At 43.1% G+C, this 17772-nt stretch overlaps 1 protein-coding gene across 1 annotated transcript; it reads right to left on the bottom strand.

The window, feature by feature from the left end:
- Window positions 1–3769: 3769 nt before the first annotated feature.
- LOC137036260 (uncharacterized) lies at window positions 3770–4252 on the bottom strand. Its single transcript, XM_067410311.1, has one exon. It carries the CDS (start codon window positions 4250–4252, stop codon window positions 3770–3772), a length of 483 nt encoding a protein of 160 aa, XP_067266412.1.
- Between the last annotated feature and the right edge of the window lie 13520 nt (window positions 4253–17772).

Raw genomic sequence — 17772 nt, 5'->3', positions numbered from 1 at the left:
CCAGATCTAATGTTGCTGAAGGTGTGTGTGTGTGAGTGTATGTGTGTGAGTGACACACAGATTAAGTACTCTGACAGGCCACACAATAAAGCCATCAGGTGGAGTGACACGTCAGATGGATGGAGAGAAGGATGAATTGTCACTCTGTGTCAGTCCAGATGCTGTCCTCATCCCTGATGTATCACACACACACGCAGCAGCGTGGGAACAACAGCCACAACAGTTTATTTATTTATTTTTTTAAGATAGATGCATTATATTTCACAGATATGTCACTTTTGTTTTACACAGCTCCTAAACACAATTTACTACAATGAAATGTTTATTTGGCTTTTGAACAGCTGATTATAGCAGCATAGATACTTTGAGCTGAGCAAATTACTTAGGTACTGAGTAAAAAAAGTACAGCGTGGCTTGTAATAAAACTAATCCATAACCAAAAAGATTGGACCTCCATTGTGAAATACAAAGCTTTCTGTGTAAATCATTTGTAAAACCAGCCTTACATAAACTGTTGTATTGAATAAATTAAGAATGTATGTAAGAATGGTTTGAAGAACAATTGTCAAAATATTGTTGCTTCTCTTTTATGAATGAGACTCATTGTCCATTGTAAACATGCCAATGAACCAGTCTACTTATGTACACACATACACACACACACCTCTGCAATACAAATACATATGTGCTTTTATTGGCCTAATTTCTTCCCAGAGGGAAATTGTATTGCTTAACAGTTGTTCTTTATTAACTCAAGTGATCAAGATCCCCCCCATGAGATCTCTTATTTGAGATTCCTGGGTCTTTTTATAAATCTTAAGAAAAACAAATTGGATATTAAAGAAATTTTACATTTTATTTCTCTCTATCTTAAAAAATAATGGTTACAATCGCAAATGGTTGGCAGACTGATGTTATAGAAGAACCTTGTTTTACTATGAACTGTGCAGCATGCTGCCAAAAGATGGCAATGTTGCTGTGCTGAATTGTACAATTAACTTCTGTCTCTCTGTCTGTTTTTCTCTTCTCCTGTCTTTCCTTCAGTTTGACCCTCAGGTTGACAGAGAACTGAGGACATTGTGGTTTTCTATATTCCTTTCACAACACACCACCCAATTCTCCTCTACAAAGTCAGCGATGAAGTTTGCTTCAGAAAAAGAGTAAATTAGGGATGTGCACAACTACATTTTCCTTGACTAATTTGGAAAATGTAGTAGTGGGTTATCCAGAAGACTAGTCTGTCTTAAAAAAAAAAAAATAAATAAAAAAATACTGTGTAATGGTGCTGATTTAGGGTCTACCAGATACCAATCAAATGCTTACACATAAGACATATGCTGGACAGAATGCAAACAAATGTAACAACGCAAAGGGGATGTGTGTTTAAAAGTTTAAAATAAAAATTACAGTTACACTTTATTTTAAGGTGACGTAGTTATATTGTAATTACTCAAATAAGTACTGGGTAATATTAATTGACTAAATGTACTTACTATAGAGTTACGGTTAAGGCTAGGGTTTAGTTTAGGGTTAGTTACTTGTAATTATGCATAATTTACTGCTAATACTACTAAGTACATGTTAGTACTATGTGTAATGTGTAACTACATCACCTTTAAAATAAAGAGTTACCAAAATTACTTTTTAGTCTTAGTGTTGCTGAAAAATTTGTCAGCCATGATGCAATGGCCTGCATGCATCTGTTAGAAAGGTTTTGATGGCCTTAATGAGTTTATCACCGATTGCAACTTTTACCATTTTAGACTGTTGACAACTTGTTGCACTATAGCAAAACTCTCTGAGAAACAAGGTCTCTAAATTCCCCCCAAAAAGACTATTATCTATCTATCTATCTATCTATCTATCTATCTATCTATCTATCTATCTATCTATCTATCTATCTATCTATCTATCTATATTTATTTATTTATTTATATATATTAATATTTAAAAAAAAAAGAACAAATTCCTGAAAATTGCTCTACTCAACCTCACTAATCAACAAGTGAACTAGTCGACTAGTCTTGTATCAAAATATCTGCCACCGTAGAGTGGAACACAAAAGAAGAGATTTTGAGGGAAAAAGTGCAATAAAAGTATATGTGGCCCAGTGTTGTTTTGGACTTCCTGCATGAACAAAAACAGTTAAAAAATTCTTCAAAATACTTTTTAGTACTTTCATTTCCCTTGAACAGCAGAAATATATATTGTGTCTGGATAAAAATTAAATAACAAAAGTTCTCTTCTCTTCTCTTCTCTTCTCTTCTCTTCTCTTCTCTTCTCTTCTCTTCTCTTCTCCTGTGTAATTACATTGCGTGAGGATGCATTGCCATGCGTTTTAGAGCAGCCAAATGGACCCACAGCAGGCTAGCAATTCAGCCACTATTACCCCAAAATGTGTGTCTCTTAATGGCTTATGAGGCAGCATCCTGCAGGGGAAGGGTTAACAGAGTCTTGTCCATCCCAGAGAAATTGCCACTCTCCACTAAATTACATCCTTCTGAGAATCTTGCAGAGGTAAGCGAGAGAGAGAGAGAGAGAGAGAGAAAGACCTGAGAGGTGTAAGGATGTCACATTTTCACAATTTTATTAATTGTCAAAAAAAAAAAAAAAAAAAAATTGGAAGGAAGAAAGCAATAAAGAACATCCATACATCTATTTTGAAGAAAAATCACAGAAGAGGAAGAATTAACACAGATTCAACTTCTGATTTAATGTGTGAGTGAGTAAGAATCATCAGTAAAAGAGAAGGGCAGAGAGTGAATGTTTTGGAAATTGTATTACTGGTTTGTTTTCTGAGACTCTTCACATTTGAACATTTGGATCATTGTCTCTCTGTTTTATATTGGAGCACACACGGTGTTCAATACCAAAATGTGTTCCTCTGTAGTTTTGCTTATTCTGTATGTCTTTTGTCATGGCTGAGGATCTACATCACTTTAAAGAAATACTGAAAACAGAAATGACATATTGAAGTGCTGATGCTTTTGTTATTTTCATGTTATAATTAAGAAAGAGTGACATTCCCATTCTATAAAGACACAAAATTGGACACAAATTTATATTACTGGACACAAGATGAGTCATCAATATGTTTGCCTATTTTCCAGGAAAGAAAAATACACATGTACACACCACTTATACTGATTGGCTTCATCACTATGTCTCCTCTCCACCAATAAGTGTGGTGGGCGTTCTGGTGCAATATGGCTGTCGTCACATCATCTAGGTGGCTGCTGAACATGTCACAGTTGCACACAAAAACAAGATGTTAGGATCCAAGCGCAGCATTTATTGGTTAATCCAAAGGCATAATCAAACAGTCAAGGGTCAAAACTCCACAGCACAATCCACATAAACCAAAAACCAGAGAAGAAAAGTGCAAATAACAAATTATAACAAACCTCAACCAAGGACAGAAACAACGGAGTATAAATAGAAAGACACTAATGAACAAACACAAAACAGCTGAGTGCAATGAAACGAGGATAATGAGTCCAGGAGGTGAATTATGGGAAATGAAGTTCAGACAGGTGACAAAAGTCCATGTTGGAGTGCCCTCTAGTGGTTAACCTGGGCACTCCAATTTGTGATTATGACAGTACCCCCTCCTTACGGAGCGGGTACCAGACGCTCCATGAAACAAAAACAGAAACAACTCTCAGGAGGGAGGTGGACTGGAGGAGGACCAGGGGGAGGGACGGTGGGCCAGGACCAGAGCCCCTGACTGAAGGCCAGGGAGGAGCCAGAGGAACAGACCACGGGGGCTCTAAGAAGGTCGGGGTTCTGGCTGAATGCCAGGGCGGCACTGGAGGAACTGACCAGGTGGGTTCCAGCAGATCTGGACTCCTGGCTGAGTGCCAGGGCGGTGCTGGAGGGTTTCAACGGACCAGGCGGGTTTCAACGGTTCAGACGGCCTGGGCAGTGGCGGCAGGGCTGGCGGCCTGAGCGGCGGCAGGGCAGAAGGCTTGGATGGCGGCGGCAGGGCAGACGGCCTGGGCGACGGCGACGGCAGGGCTGACCAAGGGTGCTCCATAGCCATATCAGGGAGAGCGGGCAGCTCGGTGACTGCCTCCGTGGCCGTATCAGGGAGAGCGGGCAGCTCTGGGATGGCCACAGGCTGCTCTGGGACGACAGCGAGCCGCTCTGTGACAGCAGCAGGCTCGGGCTGGTAGACTGGTCCAGAGTCATAACAACTTGAGTGCATCCTCCAGGCACGCAAGACTGCCAAGAAGTAGAAGGCCAAGACCATTCTCCAGGCTTTGACCGAACTGACATGGAGCTCGGGCTTGTAACAAAATATAACAAACCACAACCAAGGACAGAAACAACTGAGCGTAAATAGACAGACACTAATGAACAAACACAAAACAGCTGAGTGCAATGAAACGAGGATAATGAGTCCAGGAGGTGAATTATGGGAAATGAAGTACAGACAGGTGACAAAAGTCCATGTTGGAGTGCCCTCTAGTGGTTAACTTGGGCACTCCAATTTGTGATCATGACAGAACATTGGTGGTGGTTGGGGAGATTCCCCCTTCCATATGTAAAAAGTGGTTTGAGTACCAAGAAAAGCGCTATATAAATGTAATTATTATTATTATTATTATTAATATTACTTCATCTTTTTTAGTGACCGGCTGAGAGACACCTTCAAATTTGAAGTAACGTTTTAGCATGGTACAAGGCCAAACCATTAATTATTAATATTAAATTACAGACATACGTATTCACACATAATTTTAAAAAAGTTTGAGAAAATAAAAAGGAAAAAGGCAAAAAGTATGCAATGATTTAAGATTTATTTAGTTAGTTAGTTATTGACTTTTTCAGCATTATTGCAGGTTCTTAAAGGGTTAGTTCCCCCCAAAATACATTTTTTTTTCATTAATTACCTTATGTCCTTCCAAACCCGTAAGACCTTTGTTCATCTTTGGAACAAATTGATTTTTGATGAAATCCGAGAGTTCTCTGACCCATCCATAGACAGCAATTTAATGACCACTTTCAAGGCCCTGAAAAGACATCATTAAAATAGTCCACGTGACTACAATGGTTTAACCTTAATTTTATGAAGTGACAAGAACATAACGTATCAGGTTACGTATGTAACCATAGTTCCCTGAGAACAGGGAATGAGACTCTGCGTTGCCACGCTTTGGGGAACGTCACACGTGACTCAGTGTCTGAAAAACCAACTATCCAACAACGCCAATGCTCATTGGCCGGCGACAGCCTATGACGTCATAGGGGCGCGACCCGGATGTATAAAAGCGTGCCCGCGGGAGCAGTCATTATCCATCGTCTTGAAGGGACTGCCCAGCAGGCCGCCTGAAGCATGGCAAAGTAACGCAGAGTCTCGTTCCCTGTTCTCAGGGAACTATGGTTACATACGTAACCTGAGACGTTCCCTTTCGAAGGGAACTCCACTCTGCGTTGCCACGCTTTGGGGAACGATATACCAACGCCGCCATGATTAAGGAGAGTGCCTGCCAAAAAATATGGCTGAAACAAAGGTCTCAAAGCAGTTCTCGAACTGCTCAGCAACTCCTCCTCGGGTCACACCAGGCTGTCAGTGACAGCATTCCCTTTGGCCAACAGCCCAAGCTGAACTTCCAAAAGGCTTCTACCTTTCTCTTTTAACAAATAGAGCCTAAAGAAATCGCTAAGGCGTCCGGGACCCACTTTCCTGAAGGAAAAAGTGGTCCCTTTAAGGGAATGTGGCCAAGGAACCAAAGGGAACCTCGGCCAGCCACTCTTGAGGGGAACGGGGTCACCCTCATTGCCACCAGGGATGCCGACCTGGTCTTCTAGGGGAACAGACTTAGTCCAGGCCAACCCTGTCTGAATACAGAGCCTCTAGAATGCATTCTTGAAGAAGAAAATAGGTAAGAGTGACTGCAGAAAGGCAGAAACCAGCTCAGACCCACGCGTAGAGATGGGCATCCTGGAGAGCAGAACTTAGCTGAATGCTATGAACCCTCATATCGAGGGGAGATAATCCGCTCACCTAGGATCTACCCAGTGCTTAATTAACGCACTGAGGAGGCTGTTCGCTGAAAACCCTGAAAGGGGAGCACAAACCAGCCTGGGGCTGATCCTAAAGATGGGGCCTGATGAAGGCCCAACCACCATAATCAGCTTAGGGAGCTAAGCACTATTACAAACCCAACCCCAAAAGGGAAGCGCAGAGCTCACCTTACAGGTAGACTATGCCAAGAGCACATAATCATGGAGGCCCGGGAGGGACTTACAACATGACAACAGAAGTACACTTCAGAAAACGACCCGTTTTATGGTAAAACGCCCTTCTGAACACCTGTCTAACATACAGAGACAGATAACTTCCATGGCAGCCAAGGAAAGCTGCACAGTGTTCCTTAATAATCCACCCAACACAATCCGACAAGCAGTGTACTCAGTAAAAAACACTTTTTACTCTTTAAACAAGAGGAGTACAGCGTACGCCAACACGTATTAAGGAAGGCCTGGAAGGCCTACAACCTCAACAAACACGTGGCTTCAGCTCGTGGTAGTGTTTAGGTCTCAAGCCAGGTAAACTGGCCAGCGAAAGTGTATATGACTAGTTCTCAGAGAGAAATACACCCAAAACAAACACCAGTGTGTCCAAAAAAGGCGGCCCGCAGGCTTAGCATCCTCCAGGACACATGGCGTAAGTCTCGTGGCCGTTTCCAGGAGCCTTAAGATCCAACCTAGGCGCTAGGTGGCTCTTAGCTCAACTAGAATCATCGACTCAAAGAGGCAACAATAGGCTAAACCAAACCTCAGTAAGGTTTCACTACTGTCATCTCATCCTAAGCCGCACAGAAAAACACAACCTGTGCCAACATGTAAACTAAAAAGGAGGCCTGAAGGGGCCTGCCTTTTCAATGACACATGGCTTCAGTTCGTGAATTTCCAGGGAACCAAGCTACAGGGAACCAGCTCTAACCCAATTAACTTTGGGAAGCTAACTGCTACCTGTGCAAGGCTACACTATCCAAACAGGCAAAGTACCCTAAGTTATGTGACTAAAGGGAACCACACACAACCAACATGGCTTAAGGGAGGCTAGTTGAGCCTGCTACCTCAAACAACATGCTGCAGGGCCTGAAGCAGTGTAAATCCAAAACAGTATGTGAGCAGACTGAAATCTATTATACAGCAGTATAAAAGTATTGCTAACTAGAAGGAGGCTGAACAGTCTAGCCTACAATCACCGTTATATGCAATATAGCTGATAAACAGATAACTGAAAGGGAGCTGACAGATACTAACTTTTCTCAAAAGTGATCTAGCTACCCTGAGTATGCAATCCAACAGGTGATGCACTCAGTAACCCTGGGGAAAGGATTCGCCAACACTTACATAGAGGCCGCTTTTTAAGAAGGCCTACCATGATAAGCGAGTGCCAACCTGTGGCAGCATATCAAGCTCACATACCAAAATGTAGGGCAAACGTTTAGAACTCAAAGGAAACTTTGAAATACATGCTATTTGACAGAGAGAAAAAATAAAATCATTGCTACAGATTCTCAAATCTGTTCCAAGCCTTAGAGGACAGAGCTAAAATGCTGGCATAGTCAACTCAAACTTGAAAATATCAAGTGGCTCGGAAGAAAATACTTTTTCCTCTCAGCATGAACGTTCTAGATAGTGGGGCCTAGCAATATTAATAGCATAAACTTATCTACGCAAAGATAAGGGCCTACCACCTGAGAAACAGCATCAGGTCTCTAACAAAGCAGTCAAAAAACCTAGCTGTACACTCATAGTTGCACCTACATAAGCAACGGGATAATCTGGGCAAACAAATTCAGCCACTCCCCTCAGGAGAAGGCCAAAAACTAAAATACATATGGGAATTATTTATACATACACCATACATACACTTAGTTCTAGCCTGGCCAAACAACATACAGGCCTATTCAAAATAACAGGCGCTATAATAAGCCTGATCTCTACCTCGAAATTTCAGATAAGAAATACAGCAAAGATCACAGCTATTGCGCTGCGCGGCCGGTTAGGACCGCCACAAACGCATAAACTGAAGTGATGAGCGCCAGCTCAAGCTATACTGACAATAGTCGAACGGCAGAACATACAGAGAGAAAACTGAACAGCAGCCATTCTGTGGCTCGCTCAGTCAGTCTCAACACTCCAGTTCTTTGCCCAAAAAAACCCATAACATATTTACTGTTACACATTCAGGAAATAATACAGGAATAAAAACAAGGTCGAACATTTAAGCGATTAAATCAGACCTTGTCTTACGTTCCCGCAGCTCGAAGACCAGAGATTCCTTCCTCGTTCTTTCAAAGGAGAAGAATGATATCCCCGGTTCCATAAGCCTACGAACCTTTCACTATCAAGCCAGAAGGCGGGCCCACAGAAAAAGCTTCATCATGGGCCGGCCACCGGCCTGACTGTTCCAAGGTGTTAACCTGAACGTGCACAGATTTTAGATAGGGGATAATGGGCATATGACCTAACAACTCCCTCGGGAGGAGACCAGAACTAGGAACTATACAATATAATAAGGGATAGTATACATATGGTTATGTAAATAACACACCTAACCTAGCTCTAGCCTAGCCGCTAAGCTACGGGCCTTCTTACAGGGCCACAAGCCTAGTGAAGCCTGGGCTTCACCTCCAAATCTCATGGATAAGAGAAAGAAAGTGAAGCTCACAAGCAAACAATGTCAGGCGGCCGATTAAGACCGACCAAAACATTTAACATATTAACTGAAGTGACGAGTGCTATCAACTTCAGTCTGCCCATCCCCTAATTTTCTTGACGACATGCTCAGAAACCTATACAGGAAAATAAGGTCTTATTTTAAATGAAACATATAGACCCTCCTGCAGCTCAAAAACCAAAAAACTCCTAATGTGCATGTCAGAGCAAATGAGAATCATGAGGTCAAAGGATCTGCCTGAAGAGCTCAGAGACAGAATTGTGGCAAGGCACAGATCTGGCCAAGGTTACAAAAAAAATTCTGCTGCACTTGAGGTTCCTAAGAGCACAGTGGCCTCCATAATCCTTAAATGGAAGACATTTGGGACGACCAGAACCCTTCCTAGAGCTGGCCGTCCGGCCAAACTGAGCTATCGGGGGAGAAGAGCCTTGGTGAGAGGGGTAAAGAAGAACCCAAAGATCATTGTGGCTGAGCTCCAGAGATGTAGTCGGGAGATGGGAGAAAGTTGTAGAAAGTCATCCATCACCAGTCGGGGCTTTATGGCAGAATGGCCTGACGGAAGCCTCTCCTTAGTGCAAGACACATGAAAGCCTGCATGGAGTTTGCTAAAAAACACCTGAAGGACTCCAAGATGGTGTCTTGTCCTTCATTTGTCTTGCACTGAGGAGAGGCTTCCATCGGGCCACTCTGCCATAAAGCCCTAACTGGTGGAGGGCTGCAGTGATGGTTGACTTTCTACAACTTTCTCCCATCTCCCGACTGCATCTCTGGAGCTCAGCCATAGTGGTCTTTGGGTTCTTCTTTACCTCTCTCACCAAAGCTCTTCTCCCCCGATAGCTCAGTTTGGTCGGACGGCCAGCTTTAGGAAGGGTTCTGGTTGTCCCAAACGTCTTCCATTTAAGGATTATGGAGGCCACTGTGCTCTTAGGAACCTTAAGTGCAGCAGAAATTTTTTTGTAACCTTGGCCAGATCTGTGCCTTGCCACAATTCTGTCTCTGAGCTCTTCAGGCAGTTCCTTTGACCTCATGATTCTCATTTGCTCTGACATGCACTGTGAGCTGTAAGGTCTTATATAGACAGGTGTGTGGCTTTCCTAATCAAGTCCGAATCAGTATAAACAAACACAGCTGGACTCAAATGAAGGTGTAGAACAATCTCAAGGATGATCGGAAGAAATGGACAGCACCTGAGTTAAATATATGAGTGTCACAACAAAGGGTCTGAATACTTAGGACCATGTGATATTTCAGTTTTTCTTTTTTAATAAAGCTGCAAAAATGTCAACAATTCTGTGTTTTTCTGTCAATATGGGGTGCTGTGTGTACATTAATGAGGAAAAAAAATGAACTTAAATGATTTTAGCAAATGGCTGCAATATAACAAAGAGTGAAAAATTTAAGGGGGTCTGAATACTTTCCGTACCCACTGTATGTCCATACATATATACACATACATAAACACAAACATGTATATAAGCATACATATATATATATATATTACACACAGGAGGTGGACGAAGAAGAGGAGAGGGTAGATATAAATCACCCTATAGCTGGGGAATCGATTACAAACGCAACAGTGTTTACAATCAATCACCATCTCACTCTCTCTTCCTCCCCCTCCCGCCTGTCTGGGTTCAGATACAAAACTGAATGGCTAGGGGTTTTTCCATGCCTTCCCGATCTCAAACGTGGAGATCAAAAAAGGAATGGAAAGTATGGAAGCTGCCGTATTAATAGACAGAAAGGAATCGCTCGTCGAGCCATCCGCGCGCGGCCCCTTTCATAACGCGCTCTCCCGGCAGCTGCAGCCCGCCGAGAAGCGCGTCCCAAACACACAGCAGCTCGCATACAACCAGCCAGAGGAGTGCACTCGTTCCGCCCCAGGAAAGTTAGAGAGAATAAAACTTTCTCAAAACTTTCCAACGAGCTCATCTGCGTGCCTTATGATTGCAGCCACCGTTAAGCCTCAGCACAAACAGGGGCCAGAACCAACAGGCAATGATGCAGACAGCTCTTCCTTCGGGAAGAGTGACAAACGAGAACAGCGTAAACAACAGACAAACACACAGCAGTGCCCTCAAGTACTGTGTATGCATGCTCCTCTCCAGACAGAAAACGCCCAGAAAAATATGCATATCAAGTGTCAAATTTTTCCCTGGGACACAGATAAACACATTCCATGAACGTTTGCATAGGGTGTGAGGATCCTCCGGGGTCAGAAACCTCGGACAAGGATCTGCACACTTCCTAAAAACTTTTGCCCTCAGACATAGTTTTTTTAAAAGATTACTCACAGATCAAATGGCGAACAGACAGTGGCAAGACACAGGCAGTCCCTGAAAGACGAAAAGATAATGACTGCTCCCGCGGGCGCGCTTTTATACATCCGGGTCGCGCCCCTATGACGTCATAGGCTGTCGCCGGCCAATGAGCATTGGCGTTGTTGGATAGTTGGTTTTTCAGACACCGAGTCACGTGTGACGTTCCCCAAAGCGTGGCAACGCAGAGTGGAGTTCCCTTCGAAAGGGAACTACTTTATTCAGCAATTTCTTCTCTTCCATCATTCTCCTACTCTGTTTATGTTGTAGACACAGTGTAGTGCTTCCAGGTTCTACATCAGAACTGCAGCTCATTATGTCCCATTATGTGTCCTACGTTGTAGAGAGCGAAGCATAAAACGCATCACTATTCTGATACATGGACTTGTAGATGTGCCTGTATAATTCCCTCTTCTAGTTCTTCTGAATCAGTTTCTGGTTCAAGCAAAGTTATTAGACGTGAGTTGAAACTTGCATGATGGTGACAGGCTTAAACATGCTGTTGTTTTCTGTTTTTACAAACCATTTGCTGTTAATATCTTATTACTGGTGTTATTTTTTGCTATTACTTTTTGGCTAAGAAATATTTAGAATTTAGGATAGAATATAGGATATGTTTAAGATATGTTTGTGTAATATGTACCATCATATTTAATGTCTATTTTCTGGAATAATATTTAACTAACAAGTCATTTGTTTTAAATTTACACCATGTTAATCACCAGGTGTGTAACACAAACTGTTAATAAAGAGAAAGTTACTTGAATCATATTGTAGTTACGTTTTTAAGTTGGCTAGTTAAACATAAAAAATAAATCAATGAAATCGTGAATCGGTCAATCATTCTGAAAAAAAAAATCAAGATTTCCAATTTCTTAGTACCTAAAACCCAGATTTGTGTAAGGACGCTGAGGCGGCGTTAGAATCCATGTGCAGTGTTTTAATAAAATCCACAGCAAACAAATCCAGAACAGCAAGCAGTAAATCAGAAACGTGAAACAGGCAGGGGTACATACACAGGTAGGCAGTCCAATCCAGGCAACAGAACAGAGGGCAATCCAAAAGACAGAGAACGGGAAGAACAGGCAATGATCATACACAAGAAGGCAGACAATGGCAATGGGAATAACGCTCGGTAAGGCAGACAGGCTGGCAATACTTCGCGAGGTAACAATGGTGGATGCCATGCTTAAATGTCCAACAAACAGGAAGTGACAGGTGAAGCAGAGGGAGCGGCACACAGTCAGTATTCGGGCGAGGGCTCCCTCTGCTGGCGTGGCGTTACAGAATCCCCCCCCCTACGAGCGACTCCTGGCGCTCTGCGAGGACGTCCCCGTGGTCGTGGTGCTGGACGATCGGGTCTGGCTCTATGAAATTCCTCAATTAATGAAGGATCCAGGATGTCGTGGGCCGTTACCCATGATCTCTCCTCTGGTCCGTATCCCTCCCAGTCCACCAAGTATTGGAGCTGACCCCGTCTCCGTCTGGAGTCCAACAACTCCCTTACCGCATATGCCGGGGTTCCATCAATGTCCAGCGGTGGAGGTGGCTCCCGGTTTTCGACATTGGGGTCAGCATCCGGGTGGAACGGTTTCAGAAGAGAAGCATGGAAGGAGGGAGAGATGCGATAATAAACAGGAAGCTCGAGTTCATAAGTGACCGCATTAATCTGTCTTAAGATTTTAAATGGGCCTACGTACCGTGGACTGAGCTTCCTGCTGGGCAGCCGTAACTTGAGGTCCCGTGTGGAGAGCCAGACCCTTTGTCCAGGTTGGTAGGGAGGGTGTGGGCGTCGTCGATTAGCTTGAATCTCCTGATTCCTGACAGCTCTTTGCAGACGTACATGAGCGCTGTCCCACACTCTCTCACTACGGCGAATCCAGTCATCGACTGCAGGTACAAGTGACGGTTCTCCAGACCACGGGAACATGGGGGGTTGGTATCCTAGCACGCATTGGAACGGTGTAAGACCAGTGGATGAGTGCCTCAATGAGTTTTGCGCATACTCTGCCCAGGGTAGAAATTCTGACCACCGATGCTGCTCACGTCCACAGTATGTCCTGAGGTATCTGCCAATCTCCTGATTCAGCCTCTCCACTTGCCCGTTCGATTCCGGATGGTAACCTGAAGTCAAACTGACATTAATGTCCAATTGCTTACAGAATGCTTTCCATACCTGGGAGGTGAACTGGGTTCCTCGGTCTGTAACAATGTCTTCGGGGATACCGTAAATCCTGAAGACGTGGTGAAACATCGCTTGAGCAGTGTCCATAGCTGTGGGGAGACCTTTTAGAGGAATGAGTCTACAAGCCTTAGAGAAACGGTCAATAATTACTAGGATTGTGGTAAATCCATCAGACGGGGGTAGGTCGGTAACAAAGTCTACTGATAGGTGTGACCAAGGTCTCTGAGGTATGGGTAAGGGTTGTAGTAAGCCAGATGGTAGTTCTTTTGGGGTTTTCGACTGTGCACATACAGAACATGACTTGACATAGGTTGCTACATCTTTAATCATAGACGGCCACCAGAATGAATTTTGTGTGAGATGTAGTGTGCGTGAGATACCTGGATGCCCAGAACAGAGTGACGTATGGACCCACTGCATGACTCGTAGTCGTAGCCTGGAAGGAACATATTGCTTGTTAGCAGGACAGCCCTGGGGTGCGGGTTCGTTGCATTGTTCCCTTTGAATTTCCTCCATCAAGTCCCATGTGACTGGTGCTATGATGATAGACGGTGGTAGGATGGATTCAGGTTGATGGTCCGCCAGTGGATGGTCATGTCTCCTGGAAAGAGCATCTGCCTTGCTATTTTTACTACCAGGACGGTAGGTTACGGTGAATTGAAATCTGGTAAAAAACAAGGACCAGCGAGCCTGGCGAGGATTTAATCTTTTAGCACTCTTGATGTACTCAAGGTTTTTGTGATCAGTGATTACCTGGAAGGGGTGAGTGGAGCCCTCCAACCAGTGTCTCCATTCTTCAATGGCTGCCTTCATAGCCAGTAGCTCCTTGTTTCCAACATCGTAGTTACGCTCAGCGTCCGTGAGTTTTCTAGAAAAGTAAGCACAGGGAAAAAGCTTGCCTGGTTGCCCGTGGCGTTGTGAGAGCACTGCACCTATTCCGCAGTCAGAGGCATCTACTTCCACTATGAATGGTAAGTTGGGATCTGGGTGTTTCAGGATTGGTGCAGTGGTAAAGCTGTTCTTGAGGTTAGAGAATGCCTGTGTAGCATGATCAGTCCATTTCAACTTTGACGGTTTACCTTTTAGTAGGGAAGTCAGAGGTGCTGCTTTAATGCTGTAGTTACGTATGAAACGTCGGTAGAAATTTGCAAATCCTAGGAATCGCTGAAGCTCCTTGACCGAAGTAGGTTGGGGCCATTCGGTGACTGCCGTGATCTTAGATTTATCCATTTCCACCCCTTGATGGCTGACGTTGTAGCCTAGGAAAGATGTTCGTTGGACATGGAATTCACATTTTTCTGCCTTGACATACAGTTGGTTCTCTAATAGCCTGGTAAGTACAGTTCGGACATGACCCTTGTGTTCCTCTTCAGACTTGGAATAGATCAAGATATCATCGATGTAGGCCACTACATATTTGTTCAAGACATCTCTGAAAATTTCATTAATGAAAGACTGAAATACAGCAGGTGCATTGGCCAGCCCATACGGCATAACCTGGTACTCATAGTGCCCCCTAGTGGTCAGGAATGCAGTCTTCCATTCATCACCTTCCTTGATTCTAATGAGGTTATATGCACTTCTCAAATCTAACTTGGTGTAAATTCTCGCTTCTCTGAGTTGTTCAAGTGCTGCAGGGACTAGTGGTAATGGATAACGAAACTTGACTGTGACATTGTTCAAACCTCGATAATCGATGCATGGGCGTAGTCCTCCATCCTTCTTTTCCACGAAGAAGAATCCTGCCGCGGCTGGGGAAGTGGACGGACGGATGAAACCAGAGCTGAGAGCTTCCTCGACGTAAGCCTCCATAGCTTGACTCTCTGGACGTGACAGTGGATAGACTTTACTTTTGGGTGGCATGGCGTTCGGTAGGAGATCAATGGCGCAATCCCAAGGACGATGTGGTGGCAGTTGTGTGGCTTTGGTTTTACTGAACACTTCTTGAAGGTCTTGATAACAGGATGGTATGGTTACAGGCTCACTCTCTGGACTTTCAATGCTGGTGGTAAGACAAGGCTTGGAGATGACATTATCAAGACACTTGGAAAAACAGAATTGTGACCACTGTATGATCTCACCAATCTGCCAAGAGATGACTGGGTCGTGAGTAGCTAGCCAGGGGTATCCGAGGATGATTTCATGGCATGGGGAGTCAATGACATAGAAGGTAATGGTTTCTTGGTGAAATAGACCTACTTGCATCTTCATGGGCTGAGTTAGTTGAGTGATGCCGCTTCCAATGGGTTTGTTATTTACAGCGTTCACCTTGATAGGAGGATCACATTGTTGTACAGGAATGTTGAATGTTGTACTGAGGTCTTGATGAATGATGTTCAATGCTGAGCCAGAGTCAATCAGCGCTGTGAATTCAAATGAGTCATTTTCAGTAGTTATCTTGACAATGGTAGTGACGTTCTTAGCATTGGTAACAGGAATGTGATCAACACTCACTCGGCTGTTGTCATTGAAGTCTCTCCGGGCCTTGAGTGGACAACCTGCATTGCGGTGGCCTGCTTCACCACAGTAAAAACACAAATTCTGAAGGAATCTTCTCGACCTTTCTTCAGATGACAGATGTGTAACTCCTAGCTGCATGGGCTCAGAACCAGTATGATCATTGGCGGGGCTTGATTCGGAGATATTGGTAACTTGAGGGATATACATGGCTCCAGTTGACTTGTTTCGGGGGCGATGAGTACGCATGAGATTATCGATCTTGATGGCTAATGTGACATAATCAGAAAAGGAATGATTCTCACCCTTACAAGCAAGCTCTGCCTGTAACTCCATATTCAAACTGCGACGAAACATGGCCTTGAGTGACACGTCGTTCCAACCACTCTGAGCAGCAATCGTTCTAAACTCAATAGCGTGTTCAGCGGCAGATTTGCGGCCTTGAGTCAGTTGCATCAAACGAGTGGAAACATCCTTACCCCCTGCTGGGTATTCAAACACATCTCTGAGTTGTTTTACGAAATAAGGATAGGATGTTTGGAACAAACGGTCAGTTTCCCAAACAGCTGCGGCCCACTCGATCGCTTTGCCCGTTAACAATGACATGAGGAAAGCGCACCTTTTCTCATCAGAGTCAAAGCAGCTCCCTTGATTCATGAAATATATCTCAACTTGGCGAATGAAACCCTTACATTGCTCAGCAGAACCGTTGAATTTGTCTGGAAGTGCAAAGTTTACCTTCGTGGCCGTAGGTGGTGGTAACGATCGTAGATACTGAGTGAGGTAGTCATTAGCTGCTTATGCTTTAGCCAGTTGATCACGGAACTCCTTGAGAACGTCGCTTTGATAAGCAAACGCGGCCTGTAGATTCGTAACATCTGCTGGATTCTTCGGAGGCGAAGTATTATGTAAGGACGCTGAGGCGCCGTTAGAATCCATGTGCAGTGTTTTAATAAAATCCACAGCAAACAAATCCAGAACAGCAAGCAGTAAATCAGAAACGTGAAACAGGCAGGGGTACATACACAGGTAGGCAGTCCAATCCAGGCAACAGAACAGAGGGCAATCCAAAAGACAGAGAACGGGAAGAACAGGCAATGATCATACACAAGAAGGCAGACAATGGCAATGGGAATAACGCTCGGTAAGGCAGACAGGCTGGCAATACTTCGCGAGGTAACAATGGTGGATGCCATGCTTAAATGTCCAACAAACAGGAAGTGACAGGTGAAGCAGAGGGAGCGGCACACAGTCAGTATTCGGGCGAGGGCTCCCTCTGCTGGCGTGGCGTTACAATTTGGTGCAAAGTAATCTAAAACGGATCTATCCAGCTAAGCCAGTATATGGTACAGGCCCTAGGTTAAAGTTTTTTTTTTTTTTTAATGAAGTAATTTATGTTTAATTAGGGTTTGTTGTTAAATATGCAGTTAAGATTCCACTTAATTTTGTTTGACAGTATGTATTCTTTTGGTAGCCAGGGTCTGTCTGTGTTTCTGTGGCAAGGTTTTGGGATCACTACGATTTTTTTTATTTTTTTTATTTTGTTTGAAAAATCAATACTTTTATTTAGCAAATATGCATATAACCCTCTATGGGACATTGTCATTTATAAATTACTTGAAGAAAATAGCATTTAAAATACAATAATAATGTTCACCCAATAAATAAATAAAAATAATAATAATAATTTTAGTAATATCATATGACTTTAGTAATATTTAATTTTAGTAATATCATATGATAGCCAATAAAAATTTGCCATGTGCTTGGCATTTTTTGGCAAAAAGGAAGTGAATGAGACATTAGCACATGTTAGATCACATGCTGTCAAGGCTCCATAGTGAGTTCATATTAGACTAATGCATATAAATTCCATAAAAAAAAAAAAATAATAAATAAATAAATAAATATATATATATATATATATATATATATATATATATATATATATATATATATATATATATATATATATATATCTCATATACAAATGTGTTTTCTAAAGTTTTTGGTTTAATGCACAATTTGTAAAAACAATAACTCAAAGACCAAAAAAACATCTGTGTCATGCATAAATTACAAGAGTCCTTTTAGAGGATACATATTTT

Source organism: Chanodichthys erythropterus, chromosome 14, assembly GCF_024489055.1.
Source record: "Chanodichthys erythropterus isolate Z2021 chromosome 14, ASM2448905v1, whole genome shotgun sequence".
NCBI classification, from domain to species: domain Eukaryota; kingdom Metazoa; phylum Chordata; class Actinopteri; order Cypriniformes; family Xenocyprididae; genus Chanodichthys; species Chanodichthys erythropterus.
This window is presented reverse-complemented; position numbering and strand designations above follow the sequence as displayed.